Source organism: Arachis hypogaea, chromosome 20 (assembly GCF_003086295.3).
Source record: "Arachis hypogaea cultivar Tifrunner chromosome 20, arahy.Tifrunner.gnm2.J5K5, whole genome shotgun sequence".
Classification (NCBI taxonomy): domain Eukaryota; kingdom Viridiplantae; phylum Streptophyta; class Magnoliopsida; order Fabales; family Fabaceae; genus Arachis; species Arachis hypogaea.
Window position 1 is genome coordinate 468,828 of NC_092055.1, and position 14,585 is coordinate 483,412.

The window sequence follows — 14,585 nt, forward strand, 5'->3', positions numbered from 1 at the left end:
AATTTTGGACACTTAATCTACAGCTATATTTTAAAAATTACTTGTTTTTATTTATTTCATCTTATAATATTACCTAGATTAAGCCGCCTAAAGTGAGTCTAAAGAAAAATATTATTGATTTATTGTTGACATTGGAAATTAAAGGGGTCACAATCTACATAGTAGTGATGATAAACAAGAACAAAGAGCCAGGTCGGTATACATCCTTCAGTTTATTATTTATGTTTTGTTTCCTTCCTATCATTTTTTAAAATTGATAAATAATTAAAGTTTTACTATTCGGATTGACGTGTTATATTGTATAGGGTATAATTCGAATTAATTTAGTTTAATACAATAATTTATTCTAAGATTAAGTTCTTATTCTCTAAAAGTTACTATATGAACTTTTATGTTTTATCTCCCGAAATATAAAGTAATCATATACGTATAGTCTCTAATCTGATTGTCAAAATATTTTTTTCATATAAATTTTTTTTTAAAATAAAGATAATAATCATAAAATAATAAAATAAGAAGTTAATCACAGCTGAATTTATAATTTTTATTACATATGAGCTTTAATATTATAATTTAAGGATGATTATATTCTTATTTTATTAATTTTTTATTTTAAAATATTTTAATTCTTGTCTATCTCACCTTTATTTAGTACATAAAAAAGTTTAAGAGATCAGCAACTTTATTAAATTATGATCAGCAGCAAAAAAAAATGAGTAATTCTACACTATTGGATGAAATTTCACACAATTAAAAATATTATTAATGACTACTTGATGACTACAAATTACAAAAGTTGCTGTCCCTATCACTCCTCTTTAGTACATAAGAAATATGGCTAATTTTTTTTATATTGATTAAATATATGTGTAATACATTGTTATTGGAAGATTAGGTGTTTTTCCTTGATATGGTGTTTTTTTTTTGTATTATTCAAATCAAATGGTCCGATTTGTTTAAAGAAAAAAATAAAATACAAATCAAAAGGTTCAATTTGTTTGAAAAAAAAAAATAAAATACAAATCAAAGGATCCGATTTGTATTTTTTATTTTTTATTTTTAAAAATAAAAATCGAACGGTCTGATTTTAACATTAAAATTTTTTTATCTTCGAAAACATAAATCGAACTGTCCGGTTAGTTTTGTTGTTTTTTGTTTTTTTTAAATTAAAACGGATCCTCCAATTAGGCTTTTTATTTTTTTTATTTTTTTCTAAACTCAAAACGAACCCTTCAAATTCTATTAAAACACTACTGACACCACATACAGGGAAACATCCTTCTCCTCATTTGTATTCATATATAAACAAGGATAAGGTAGAAGTACTTTAATTTTTATATAAATGTATATGTGCAGTATTCATGTTTTAACCTATCTTATTTCTTAAGGACATTGACAATTTTCCTAATAATAATTTGATTAAATAATTATGAACGTGAATCATTACTATATGATAGAAGCCTATCTAGTAGCTATTAACCCAATTAAATTCACCCTTGATGTTGATTAGTCATCTGCTAATAATGCTTAGCTGTAATCTTCAGCTAATAAATAAATAAATATTGGGCAGCGCCACAACCATGGCTGCTGTGACAAAGCAAAGATAAAAAATAATCAATCTCTGATGTCTAATATCATAACAAAATTAAAGATCAAGAGTTTGAATCTAAACCACACCATTGAGAAGCTAAGTAACAGCCATGCATGCATGCATAAAGTTTTGAATTAGCATCTAGATTGAATTGTGTGTTAACACGAGTGATGCTTGTATTGTTTCTCTAAGCATGAGATGATGCTGAACTAGAACGAACAAGCTAAGCACATTCCTTCCCTTCACAATGCGTATTCTTGTTTTGCTGCTTCTTCTTCTCAAAACCTTCATTCAAGAAGAAGCAGCACCCAAAGTACAATTAATACTAATAAGTAATAAAAGAATAATACCTAAAAAAGGAAAAGAAACCTCAAAACGAAACGCGATTCGCCAAAAAGAAACGGCCGCAATCTAACAGGGCCAAAAAATGAGGTTCTGCCCAAACAAGCTCTTCACTAAAGCCCGCAACCTCATCGGTATCGGACTCGCCTCGTCCGCCGCCGTTTCCGCCGCCGGAGCCTCATCCTCCACTTCCTCATCCGCCGACACTTCCTCCACTTACACTACCACCACCACCTCCGATTCTCCTTCCTCCACTTCTTCCTTCCCCGTCGACTCTTCAACCGACGACGACCAGAGAAGGAAGCTCTGCATCATCGGAAGTGGCCCGGCGGCGCACACCGCCGCAATCTACGCCGCGCGAGCTGAGCTCCGGCCGGTTCTCTTCGAAGGATGGATGGCCAATGGCGTCGCTCCCGGCGGCCAGCTCACAACAACTACCGACGTCGAGAACTTTCCCGGATTTCCGGACGGTGTCTCCGGATCTGACCTCATGGACCGCTGCCGCCGGCAGTCTCTCCGATTCGGCGCTGAGATCATCACTGAGACGGTTTCCAAGGTAGATTTCTCAAAGCGTCCGTTTAGGATTTTCACCGATTCCAGAACCGTTTTAGCTGACGCCGTCATTGTCGCCACCGGCGCCGTCGCGAGGCGGCTGTCCTTCGACGGCGCTGGCGATGGTACTGGCGGATTCTGGAACCGCGGGATATCAGCGTGCGCGGTCTGCGATGGAGCGGCGCCAATATTCCGGAACCGGCCGCTGGCGGTTATTGGCGGCGGCGATTCAGCCATGGAGGAAGCTAATTTCCTTACCAAATTTGGTTCCAAAGTGTATATAATCCATAGAAGGGACAATTTTAGAGCTTCTAAGATCATGCAGGGTAGGGTTTTGAAAAACCCTAAAATTGAGGTTTTGTGGAATTCAGAGGTGGTTGGTGCCTATGGTGATGAAAAAAGTGGTGGCAGGGTTCTTGGCGGAATCAAGGTGAAGAATGTAGTGAACGATGATGTGTTTGATTTGAAGGTGAATGGGTTGTTCTTTGCAATTGGGCATGAGCCTGCAACAAAGTTCTTGAATGGCCAGCTTGAGCTGGATCCTGATGGTTACATTGTGACCAAGCCAGGGACTACAATGACCAGTGTTAAGGGTGTGTTTGCGGCCGGCGATGTCCAGGACAAGAAGTATAGGCAAGCTGTTACAGCCGCTGGAACCGGTAATTCATTGGTTTTCTGGCTATGTTTTTTGAAATGGAACTAACTGGATTTGATTGTTTTGACCAGGTTTTGTGATTATTGTAGCTTCATGTGAATAATGCCCTGGTTTTGAAATTTAGTGTTTTGAAAGCGATGTTGAAATGGATTGGATTTTACTAAACAGGTTTCATAGTGATTTTAGATTCTGAGATATGCAAGGTGTTTTATGATCATTATAAATTCATGTGATAAATTGATTTAATAGGTAAGGTTTTGAAGCGAAGTTTCCTCATTTTTTTAGGGTATCCATTCATATACTTTGTTTTGAACAAAATTTGATCATTCCTTACTGCTGCCATTTTAGCTGTAATTGTAAGAGATAGAGTCATCAACTTTCTTAAGATAAAATAGAATTCTCTCAGAACTTAAAAATAATGGAAAAGTAAGTTCTTGTGTTTTCAAATTTTTGTCTATTTGCAAGTCATACCTTGATTTAGAGGCTGAATCCTATTCCTATCCAGATAAAGGAAAATGTTTCTAACAATTGAAGCTCAAAATGGATAATGATTCGGATGCTTGGCTCTGACCTCTTTTTATTAATAGATGTTCCTACAAGAGATGAAAATACAAGGAAATGAGATGTTAAGGGATTTTCCATAATGTAAAGAAGTAATATCAATTGGCATAAGCAAAAGAAAATAAAGTATCCATGATCCATGAACCTGTGCTGCCCTGGATGTTTTGGTACCTGTCCTTCAAGGACTGCTCTTGGGGCATGCAATTTCCTATTTACTAGTACATGTTTGTTTCCCATTCTGACATGTTAGACAATTATAATACCATAAATCTCTGACTAGGGCTGTATGCCTTCATTTTCTTCTTCCTTCATTCTTACTCTTATACCATTTACTAGTAGATATAGGTTACTTTTCAATTTCTCCAAGCCCATATGCTAGTATGTAGATTTAATGCTCACACTTCGCTAAACACAATTTATTATCTGATCAATCCATCATGTGAAGGGGAGTCTTGGAGCAACAGTTGAGTTGTCTCCGTGTGACCTCAAGGTCACAGGTTCAAGATGTGGAAATAGCCACTAATGTAGTTATCAGGTTAGGCTGCATACATTATATCTTTTGGGTGCAGCCCTTTTCCGGCCCCTGCGTTAACGCGAGATGCCTGTGCATTGGGCTGCCCTTTTTCAATCATTCATGTCTGTCCGTTTGTATGTTTAATTTTTTTTTTTAACTTATTTTAATGTTGGCTGTCTTTGCTTATATTACTCTGATTTATCTGTTGCTGTTATGATTTGGTATAGAATGCATTTAATGAGAGTTGGTTTGGCTGTAGTATTATGACCCGTTAAAATTCATCAATGATACTCAATTTTACCACCCCAGATTTTGGGTCTGAAAGTTGAAACCTAAGAAGCTCTCTTAAGAATGGACCATATTACTCCGTACCATTTTAGGTTATGGGAGTTTTGACTTTTGATTTAACCTTTTTGTACCAAAAGAAAATTGTCAATGATGACCTGCCAATGGCCTTTGGTTATGATAAAACTTGTAAACCCTGGAGTGCATATTGATGTGCATATATATATACACACATTTGCAGGGGATGCACTATAAGATTTTGGAATCACCATTGTTTTTATATTTGCATTCAAATTTTAGAAGCTTAAAGTAATTCAAAATGAATGTGTTTCGCTAACAAGTACCTGGAAACTTGTTAGGGTCACTCATGATAGAAGTTTTTAAGAAATAAATAAATTGAAAACTTAAAACTGTTTTGTTTTGCAATTAACTTTCTATGTTAGAAATCTTGCCAAATCCAATCTGATCTTTATTGTTTATCATTATCAGATGTATCAACAATAAATCATAATCAATTAGAATCAGATCTATATGCAAAGCTTTTTTTCCCAGATACTAATGGAAATATTGTTGGTGCAGGGTGTATGGCAGCACTGGATGCAGAGCATTACTTGCAAGAGATTGGTACACATGAAGATACGAGTAGTTGATTATGAAGTGGGGATGATTCATGATAATAAATGTTTACTTTCACCTAAGAAAGAGAAAAAAAAGAATGTTTACTTTATATGTAAATTACACTATTCAGCATTTGATTTGCAGAATTGAAGCACAACAGCATACACATTTTCACGTTTATGGATGCATCTCTTCTAGACTCCCTAACTATGATGGTAAAAATATTTATGTTGGTTATTATTGACCGGTTTATTTTATTTCAAGAGAAAATGTCACTCTTCTCTATGAGTTCTAAAATACTATTTCCTTCTCAATGTACACTCTCTTCATTTATAACACTTAAATAATCTCTTAACTCATTGTATATATTGTTAATTGATTAATTCTAACTAAGATAATGTTATCTTCAATTTTTTATTAATTAAATTTTATTTTACAAAAATATCCTTCAATAAATAATTTGTTTATTATGTTTACTAACAATTTTCAATAATAATAAAAAATATATTTTATTAATGTATAATTCATTAATAAATTTGTGTTCTATGAAAATATCTTTTAATACAAAACTCATAAAATTTTGGTAAACTGCATAATAAAGGAAAAAAGAAACAATTTACTAAAGGGTATTTTTCCAAAACGAAATTTCATTAATAAATCATTGAAATTAACATTGATCTAGTTAAAATTAATAACAATATTTTAAAATGGATTAAATCAACGATTATTAAGTGTTATAAGAGACGAAAATGTATATTTGATATCTCATAAATAAAAAGGATAAAGTATAAAGAATTATTACACTAGCATTGAAATAAATATTTAGAAAAATATATTAGTCACTCAATCATATCAGCATAGTAGACCTTTATAATATTTCAAATAAATAAAAGTTTAAAAAATTAAAACATAACTAGCTATGATAAATAATATAAAAGTCATTATGCTAATATAACTGAATGAGACAGAATAAAAGAGTAAAAGACTACATACATACAATTTCAGCATTCCACAATAATATTCCTAGATCCGTTTCTAAATTTAATAAAACAGTGATAATTACGTAACTGCCAATGTCTGCCATTGTGACAGCACATTATTCATCATTATCTTCTTCTTGACATTGAAACATAACAAGATCAAACCCTTTTTAGTTCAGAGCATTCAATAATAATTTATCCATATTTAAAATTCATACAATAATAAGTGCTTGTTCATGTATAATGAGAATTGACATAACAGGCGACCCCATCTTGATGCAAGAAACCTAGCTTCGATATTGAAGGTGGTGAGTCATAGATTGGTAATATATTAATTGTCCTTTATGATCAAATAATAATATTGGTAGTTTAATTTCTTCCAAACAAAATAAACATCAAACACGTGCTCTCTTTATTAGCAGAGCCATGCATATTTATTAGTACCACGACTTTCATTTGCACGAGACTATATATATTATATATAGTTATCAGTCCGTTTCGTCGTCTATTTATTTAAATAGATTGGATTCATTAATTAATAATCTAAATAATAGTAGGTTCGAAGATTACAGTTATACAATTTTCATTTATTATTTTAGGAATATATATTTTTAATTAATTTCTATCATAGAATTAGGATCCGCTTGAAAAATTTTAAAAGTAATTTTTTTGAACTTTTGACTTATAAAAAATAATATTATTAATGTCTGATGCAATTTTTAAAACTAAATTACAGCTTTTTAAAAAGCTATTTAGAAGCTTATAGTCATTATAGAGAAATTAAAAAAAATGACTTCTCTCATAATACTAATATTTTTTATCACATTTTTATAAAATAAATATTTTTTAAACTACAAAAACCAAAAACAAAATAATTTATTATTAACTATTTTTAATATAATAATTTATTATCTAAACTATTTTGACAAAAAAAAGCTTAATTAAATTATTTATCTAAACTGAACTATACAACAGAGACTTCTGATAATACATGAAGAATGTAAGCGTTATTGTATCGTGCCTACGAAATTGACCTGTTTATTCACATTTATTATTACAGAGATAGAGCCTCTTATATTAAATAAACTAGCCTAAGTTTTTACCAATCACTTTTCCAAATTAGAGATCAGATTAGCTCATCAATATTTTAGGCATTGCTTTCCAAATTGTTATTAGATGTGTCAAACTAACACATACAAGACTCGATGCCTATCACTTTTCTAGATTAGACGATTGTACTCATCACATTAATACTTTGAGTGGTTATTGTAAGAAGATAGTATAATTTATACATACATCACATTATAATTTTGTGTGTATATTATATTTTTAGTCGTATATCATATAAGACGTGTAAGAAGAAGCATCCTCTTCCTGTGTAGTTGGATTATCGAACTACTTAATAATAGTGTTAGGTGTCTTTATTTAAAGGATGTGCATCCAGACTGGTAGAGGACTCGTCACTTGAGTTCAGTCGTGATTTTCTTTTTTGGGTACAGGGAATAACTAAAAAAAGCCAGAAAAGATAAAAGAAGTGACAAATTCAGCTAAAGTTAGGGATGTCAATGGGGGGCGGGGGGCGGGGGATGCCTCCCTGCTCCCGTCCCTGCCCCCAGAATTAATCTCCATTCCCGCCTCGATCTTCGCCGTGGGGACATAATTGTCCCATCCCCATTTCCCGCGTTTCTCATATTTTTCGCGGGACTCATTCCCCATCCCTTTATATTTAATATTCATATGAAAATTATAGTAAAAAATATCAAAAAAATAAAAAATAAACTACAAAATATTATTATAAACACACAAACATAAAAAATTATAATCCATAAAATAAAATCTTAAAATACAACTTTCATTCTAAAAAAAAGCAATAATATATAGTCTTTAACATCAAGTATTTTTTTATGGTCAGCATATTCAGCAAGAGAAATCATAATTGCTTTAGATACATAGGAGAGAAAATCAAGTAACTATTTCAAAATTATAAACCCTATATGTCTAAATGCTTTAGATACATAGAAGGGGAGAAAATCAAAATTATACAATACAGTGAGTAGTGAGTAGAGAAGACTGAATAATAGGGTTATGATTTTTTAATTGGTGAAATTACTAAAAAACCCACCTATGTTAGAAATAAAATAAGATTATTTAAGAAATTTTAAACATTCAAAAAATTATCGGGGATGGGACGGGATCCCCGCTCGGGTCCTGCGCCTGTCTCAAAAAAATTTTGTTCTCCATCCCCATTCCCACGGAAAAAATTCCCCACCAACGAGACCCATTCAGGACGGTTCCTACGGAGATCCCCACCTCCTGAGAATTTTTGACACCCATAGCTAAAGTCTCCGCATTATAATTATCTTTACATCCAAATAAGTGTTGACATATAATGATATAAATAAAATAATTATATAATAGTAAATGAAAATTAATTACTTCTCGAGATTGGGGGTTGGTTTCTGTTGCTAATCACTACAGATCCAAAAATATTTTGGTTTAGTTTGATAGCGCTTTTTCGAATTGGAGTTGGTAGAAAAAAATTAATTTTACATGATAATTAATATTTAAACTTTGTCTTATATCAATTGCCGTCTTAGCTCAGCTGGTAGAGCGCGTGGCTTTTAACCACGTGGTCGTGGGTTCGATTCCCACAGACGGCGATTTAGTTGTTTTTTTCTTCTGTAAAAACAGACAAATAATTTTTACTAATGTGAAAACATGACCTTAAACATAATTTGAATTTCTCGATGCAAACACTATCCGATAGAAAATAGAATTAAATAATTGATGCATAAATTTCACTTCACCAGCAATCACAGTTAGACCAATCTCTATCAGGCTAATAATATTCTGTATTCTGCGGCAGTTCTTGCTAAGTTTACAAATAAAAAGATGAGATTACAACATACTGAAGACTAAATTATCACAACTTTAAGGCAGTAGCTTAAAACTAGAGAACAGCACCCAACACAGAAATAAATTACTTGAAGAAAAAAAGAATTAAAACTAATGCCAAAGGTGTAGCTGCTTCTTTGTTTTATCCTCCACCCATTGATTGAAGTCTCCTTTCTCAGTACAGCCTCAAAAAAATGAGACAAGACATCACATGGAGCACACACTCATTTGAGTCTAATGCAGCCTGTGTTCTTTTTCTCTATTTGTGTCTTACCACATTATCTTGGAGACTAGTTGACCATGACTTTTTATTTATCAACAGAAAGTAGCCCTTTGAATCTTACCTAGCTACTTTTTTTGGGCCAATATTAGATGCTTGGGCGGTTATTATTTTTCAAAACTAATCTGCTGTCATTGGTTGCATGTCATGATACAACATTTGTGATATTTCTGCTTGATCTGTTGTATTTCATGTGGCTCTTAACAAGCTGCCCAGCTGCGATTGCAGACATGAGCGAAAGCTCTCCGGCGAGGACTGAACCTGCTACTATGGCGGCCAGTAGCCTAGCATTTGCACCCGGGGTTTCTTTACTGGCGCCCTTGACTCCAAGTAAATTGAGGCAAGCTGACTGAGAAGCAAGTTGTGTGCCCCCTCCAACAGTACCCACCTGAATCATGAGACAAAATATAGATCAGACACAAAGGAAGTCTGATCTTCTCGTACCTTAAGAAAAATTATATAACTGATATATGCAAGGAAAGATCAAATGTGCCAAAGGGTACTATAACTTGTATTCAATAGAATTATAAAAAATGATGGATTTTTCTATTGAAGAATATTAGAAAAAGATATTCTAAGAGACCCTGATTTAAGACCTTAGAATTGATTGTACCTCAATGGAAGGCATGGTGACAGATATGTGAAGGTCCTTGCCATTGTTCACTGGTTCCATCATGGTGATGCAGTGGGAACTCTCCACATTCTGAGCAGGATCCTGACCAGTGGCTAGGTAGATAGCAGAGACAATGTTGCTAGCATGGGCATTGAACCCGCCAAGAGCACCAGCTATTGCTGATCCGGTAAGGTTTTTAAGCACGTTAAGCTCTACTAGGGATTCCACACTAGTTTTCAACACCTTCTTAATTACCTCTTCCTTAATGACAGCCTCACAGACCACAGACTTACCGCGACCTTCAATCCAGTTAACAGCAGCAGCCTTCTTGTCCGAGCAGAAATTTCCTGGTGCAAGCATCAGGGTACACGGCAAGTTAGCAACTAGTTTAACTGTGACATGGCACGATGTAGGTTTGCAAGTGGGGAGAGAAAAACACATAAAGGTCATGTTTACCAGAGATTCCAATAACTTCCATGTCCGGGAAGTCACTTTGAAGGAAATCAAGGACGTTTTGGACACCTTTGGAAACCATGTTCATCCCCATGGCGTCTCCAGTGCTGCAACGAAATCTAATGTACAAATTCTTGCCAGCAATATTAGGCTGAATATTCTGTAACCTAGCAAACCTGCTTGACCTGCACATACCCATTAAGCATTAATAAACCAAGAACAGTTTCATTGTTACTTTCAGCTTGCCATCCTTTATAACAATTGGTAAAAACTCCACATAGGTAATTCCATGATCATCTTAGATACAAACTTACATTAAAAAATGTGAACACAAAGATTAGATTTAAGCAAAAGCATTTATCAATATCTAAATTTTACACCAACTTGACCTGCAACTAATATTTTTTGTCAGTTCTCAAATTTCAAAACAAAATATTAAGTTCTTTGCACCATTTCCCTAATCTTCACATAACAAATATGAAATACTCAACTCTTAGAAACCCGACAAAAAGCATCTTCTGAACCGATTGAATCATATAATAGCCATATATTATATTTAGACGCTTTCAAATTCAACATCAGCTTAACATTAACAACAAACCAAAAACATTGCTAACATACCGATTCAATCTCCGGTTCAATTATTACTAAAGAAGGAAAGCATCAAATATTTGCTATAATTACCAATGAAACAAAAAATTGCACTATGCAGAACAATAAGAGACTGAGATAAGAACAATTACTTGAAAATGGATTGCTAAGAACAATAAGAGGATGAGATAAGAAAAATTACTTGTTGAAAACTACAGCTATAGACTCAAAGTTGAGAGGATCCTCCAAGTAGAACTTCAGCTGTGCAGCCCTCTTGGCGGTGGCAAACCGAACCACCGGTGCTCTTGTCATACCATCCCTCATGAGCACGGAGGTAGCCCCACCGGAGGCATAGATGGCCTTGCAGCCTCTGTTGGTACTGGCAACAAGGCATCCTTCTGTGGTTGCCATTGGCACAGTGTACTCTCTCCCATCAAGCAACAATGGACCTGCCACACCTACTGGAATCTGCACGAACCCTATTGGCATTTCACAGCATTGCCCCAATATTGACTCATAATCAAATCCTCCCACTGGCAAACCCTCCAATGACCTCCCTGTCAACCTCTGAACAGCCTCGCGCCGAACAGCCGCCGCCCGGCGACAGTCTCCAAGCTTTGATTCCAGGGAATATGATGGCACTGAGCCTGAAACCACAGCCTGGATGATCTCCTCGTCTTCCGTTGACACTGCAACATAAAATCAAATATTAAATTAGAGCAATGCTACATAATCAAAATTATAAACCATGACTTAATTACCAGAAGTCCAGAATTTGTCAACATAAAAGGAGAATTGTACGCACAAAGCGAGTAAAATTCATTTATACATCCATAGCTAAAAGTAATACCATGACAAAATTTCTCATTGAAACTTAAATCTTATTACAGCATTGAAATTGTTTTTTGATTTTTTTTTTCCTTCCCTAATTTGATAAAATTAAGAAGTAAAGAAAAAAAAAAGACAACTTACATGAATCCGAATCAGTCCTAAACAAGGCTTTCGCCGGTATTGGTGAGGGAATCACAGCCGTCTCCTCTGAGATGGCGGCAGGACACGGCCCCGGCGTCCGGCCGTCCTCCTTGGCGATTATCTCTTCGTCAGAGAGATCATCGTCAACGGAAGCGCGTGAGAGGCCGATGCCGAAGAACCTGAAGAGATACACGGCAGACGCAACGAGTAAAGCGATCGCGGCGGATTCATCAGCGGTTATGACATGAAGCGGGGTCGATGTTCGGATCTTCTCGCGCCAGCGGTGGAGGAGAAAGTACGCGACGGAGAAGAAGGCTCCGAAGGAAACAGCGTTGGTTAGGTAAAGAGGGAAAATTGACGAGTCCCCAGCGGGCTTCTGGATTTTGAGTGATTCGCCGGCGGCAACGGCAGCTGCAGCGACGTGTCTCCGGCGAAGCTCCATTTTCCTGACGGAAACTGATCTACGTTTGGGGAAAATGTAGATCAAGGAACCGAAGGAAAACAGAAATCCAGAAGCAGAGAAAAGAAGGGAAGGAAAAGTTTGGAGCTAACGGTTGAAAATGAAGGAAATTCCGAGAGTTCAGAGAGTGATTTATAGAGAGAGGTTTTGGTGCATGGGAATGGTTTCATTGGTTTGGCGCGCTGCCTGTTCTCCACGGTGCCCACGCGTCCAACGTGCTATTGAATATCGATTATTCTTACTATTTTTCTCCCACTCCTTTTTTATTTTTTATTCTTGATATTTTTTGGCTTTGTAAGGAAAATATTTAGTATTTGGTAAACACTAAAATGGCGTTGACAAAAATAAGGAAAATGTCAAAAAAAGAAAAATAATTATCACAAAATCTAGAAAATTTGATAAAAATAATTTATCCTTAAATAATTTTTTTGTTGATTCGGGGTTGATATGATACCACAAAAATTTGTTATGCAAGTGTTTTTATTTCCTGCAGGCTTTTCTGTCTATAAAAGAAAGCAATCTAACAATTTGATTATTTTTGTTAGTTTTAGATTTTTTTGACATGTTTGTATATTATGTCTCTATTCTTAAATAAAATTTAAAAATTGTATATTCTTTTTTTGGTTTTTGGTCAGGATCCGGGCTACCAACGTGGCCCAGACCGAAAACAGAAGCCCATGACCGAACCCGACCCGCCATTTAAATTTGCGTATCCCTCTCCTCTTGCATAGGGGTCGCAACATGGCGGGTTTATGCTCTATCCGACCCCGTCAACCCGTCCCACCGTACAACAATTCGTATAGAATCAGCCCCATTTCTATCCACGAGTAGTAAAACGTTGAACCCTAACTCGCTCCTGCGGGTACCCGCTCCTACCCGCCCCTATAATTTATTAAAATCCAATAAATAAAATAAAATTTCAAAATTTATATAACCATCATCACAGACATAACATAAACTAAAGTAAAAATTTAAATATGATACAATATTATTAATCATTTACTAATTATTTTACATATATTATACATATTATATATTAAAATTATATATATTATATATATGCGAAGGCGGGTAGAGGCGTGTATTACCTAAACATGACCCCGCCCCGCTCCTCCCATGAACCCTCCCCGTTAAAAACCCGCTCCGGGCGGGGTGGGTACCCGCGGATTCGGGTGGTATTGACATCCCTATTCTTGCAGCTGCTGCTCGTAGGGGTGTACATGGGTCGGGCCACACTGGGTTTGGCTTAACTCAGACCTGACTCGAAATATAGACTGGACCTAATTTTTAGACCCTAATCCGATCCTAGACCCGATAAAATCTACGCACCTTCGGGCCGGGTGAAAACCGAGTAAAAATCGGGTGAAAACCGGGTCTTTAACATGTAAAAATCACCTAATCTCCAACCATTATTTCACAATTTACATAGTAAAATTCACTTAAAAAATATAACAAGAACCAACCCTTCTCTAAAATTAAAGCATAACCATAATCAATACTAATATTGTCTAATAATACCAAATATTTAAATCAATACAAATAACACAATATTATGCATTAGTCTAAAGTCTTATGCATTTTAAACATAAAACATTAATTTATAATCTTATAATGACTAATAACACAAAATATTAAGGTTGATAATATTTAAATTCCACATAAGAATAGCCATCATCCATCACTAATAACACAAAATATTAATTGTGTATGATGACCGGGTCACCGGTCCAAGTTCGGGTGATCCGAGCTATGACTCGGACCCGACCCGAAATAATGACCGAATCTATTTTTGAGACCCTTACCTGACCCTAGACCCGATAAAATTAGCTCTTAAAGTGTTCGAGGTTGGGTCGGGTCTTCGGGATGGATCTGGCCATGTACACCCCTAGCTGCTCATATCAAACTCTCTATTTACTGCATACAATCGACGAGGTATCACACAAAATTTTCTTAAACTCAACGTATGCTCCCATTATCTCATCAATTCACATATCTTGCCGATCTTATTAATTATTGCTTTCATTTTGTATAATATGCAGAATTTCTAATGGTGGTTGAATGCTCCAATTTAATTGTAGGTTCTCTACTTCTGCTGCGCTTTATGTTATATATACTGTCTTCTCTTCCAGGACAGTATAAGTTATCCTCCTTGTTCACAACACTGATTGGAGTTCTGATTCTAAAAATCGGACTGGACCGATTCAACTACAAACCGACAATAAT

General features: G+C 35.1%; 2 protein-coding genes and 1 non-coding gene across 3 annotated transcripts; 2 read left to right on the forward strand and 1 right to left on the reverse strand.

Moving 5' to 3' along the window:
* Positions 1-1,534: 1,534 nt before the first annotated feature.
* Positions 1,535-5,325, forward strand: LOC112784283 (thioredoxin reductase NTRB). Its single transcript, XM_025827433.3, has 2 exons — positions 1,535-3,144; positions 5,080-5,325. Exons 1-2 carry the CDS (start codon positions 2,019-2,021, stop codon positions 5,148-5,150), a joined length of 1,197 nt encoding a protein of 398 aa, XP_025683218.1. The 5' UTR covers positions 1,535-2,018; the 3' UTR covers positions 5,151-5,325.
* A 3,360-nt stretch (positions 5,326-8,685) lies between these two features.
* Positions 8,686-8,758, forward strand: TRNAK-UUU (transfer RNA lysine (anticodon UUU)). Its single transcript has one exon. It is a non-coding gene; the product is annotated as a tRNA-Lys (tRNA).
* A 159-nt stretch (positions 8,759-8,917) lies between these two features.
* LOC112786654 (3-hydroxy-3-methylglutaryl-coenzyme A reductase 3) lies at positions 8,918-12,627 on the reverse strand. Its single transcript, XM_025830017.3, has 5 exons — positions 11,903-12,627; positions 11,133-11,619; positions 10,343-10,524; positions 9,887-10,233; positions 8,918-9,661 (listed from the first exon to the last, which is right to left on the reverse strand). Exons 1-5 carry the CDS (start codon positions 12,342-12,344, stop codon positions 9,419-9,421), a joined length of 1,701 nt encoding a protein of 566 aa, XP_025685802.1. The 5' UTR covers positions 12,345-12,627; the 3' UTR covers positions 8,918-9,418.
* Positions 12,628-14,585: the final 1,958 nt, after the last annotated feature.

What these genes read in the sequence shown, in the direction of transcription:
- LOC112784283 (XM_025827433.3), top strand. Translation starts at nt 2,019, where the DNA reads ATGAGGTTCTGCCCAAACAAGCTCTTCACTAAAGCCCGCAACCTCATC. An exon ending in TGTTACAGCCGCTGGAACCG is followed by an intron (nt 3,145 to 5,079) that starts GTAATTCATTGG and finishes TTGTTGGTGCAG; the next exon opens with GGTGTATGGCAGCACTGGAT.
- LOC112786654 (XM_025830017.3), bottom strand. Translation starts at nt 12,344, where the DNA reads ATGGAGCTTCGCCGGAGACACGTCGCTGCAGCTGCCGTTGCCGCCGGC. An exon ending in TAGGACTGATTCGGATTCAT is followed by an intron (nt 11,620 to 11,902) that starts GTAAGTTGTCTT and finishes TTTATGTTGCAG; the next exon opens with TGTCAACGGAAGACGAGGAG. An exon ending in GGAAGTTATTGGAATCTCTG is followed by an intron (nt 10,234 to 10,342) that starts GTAAACATGACC and finishes TGCTTGCACCAG; the next exon opens with GAAATTTCTGCTCGGACAAG.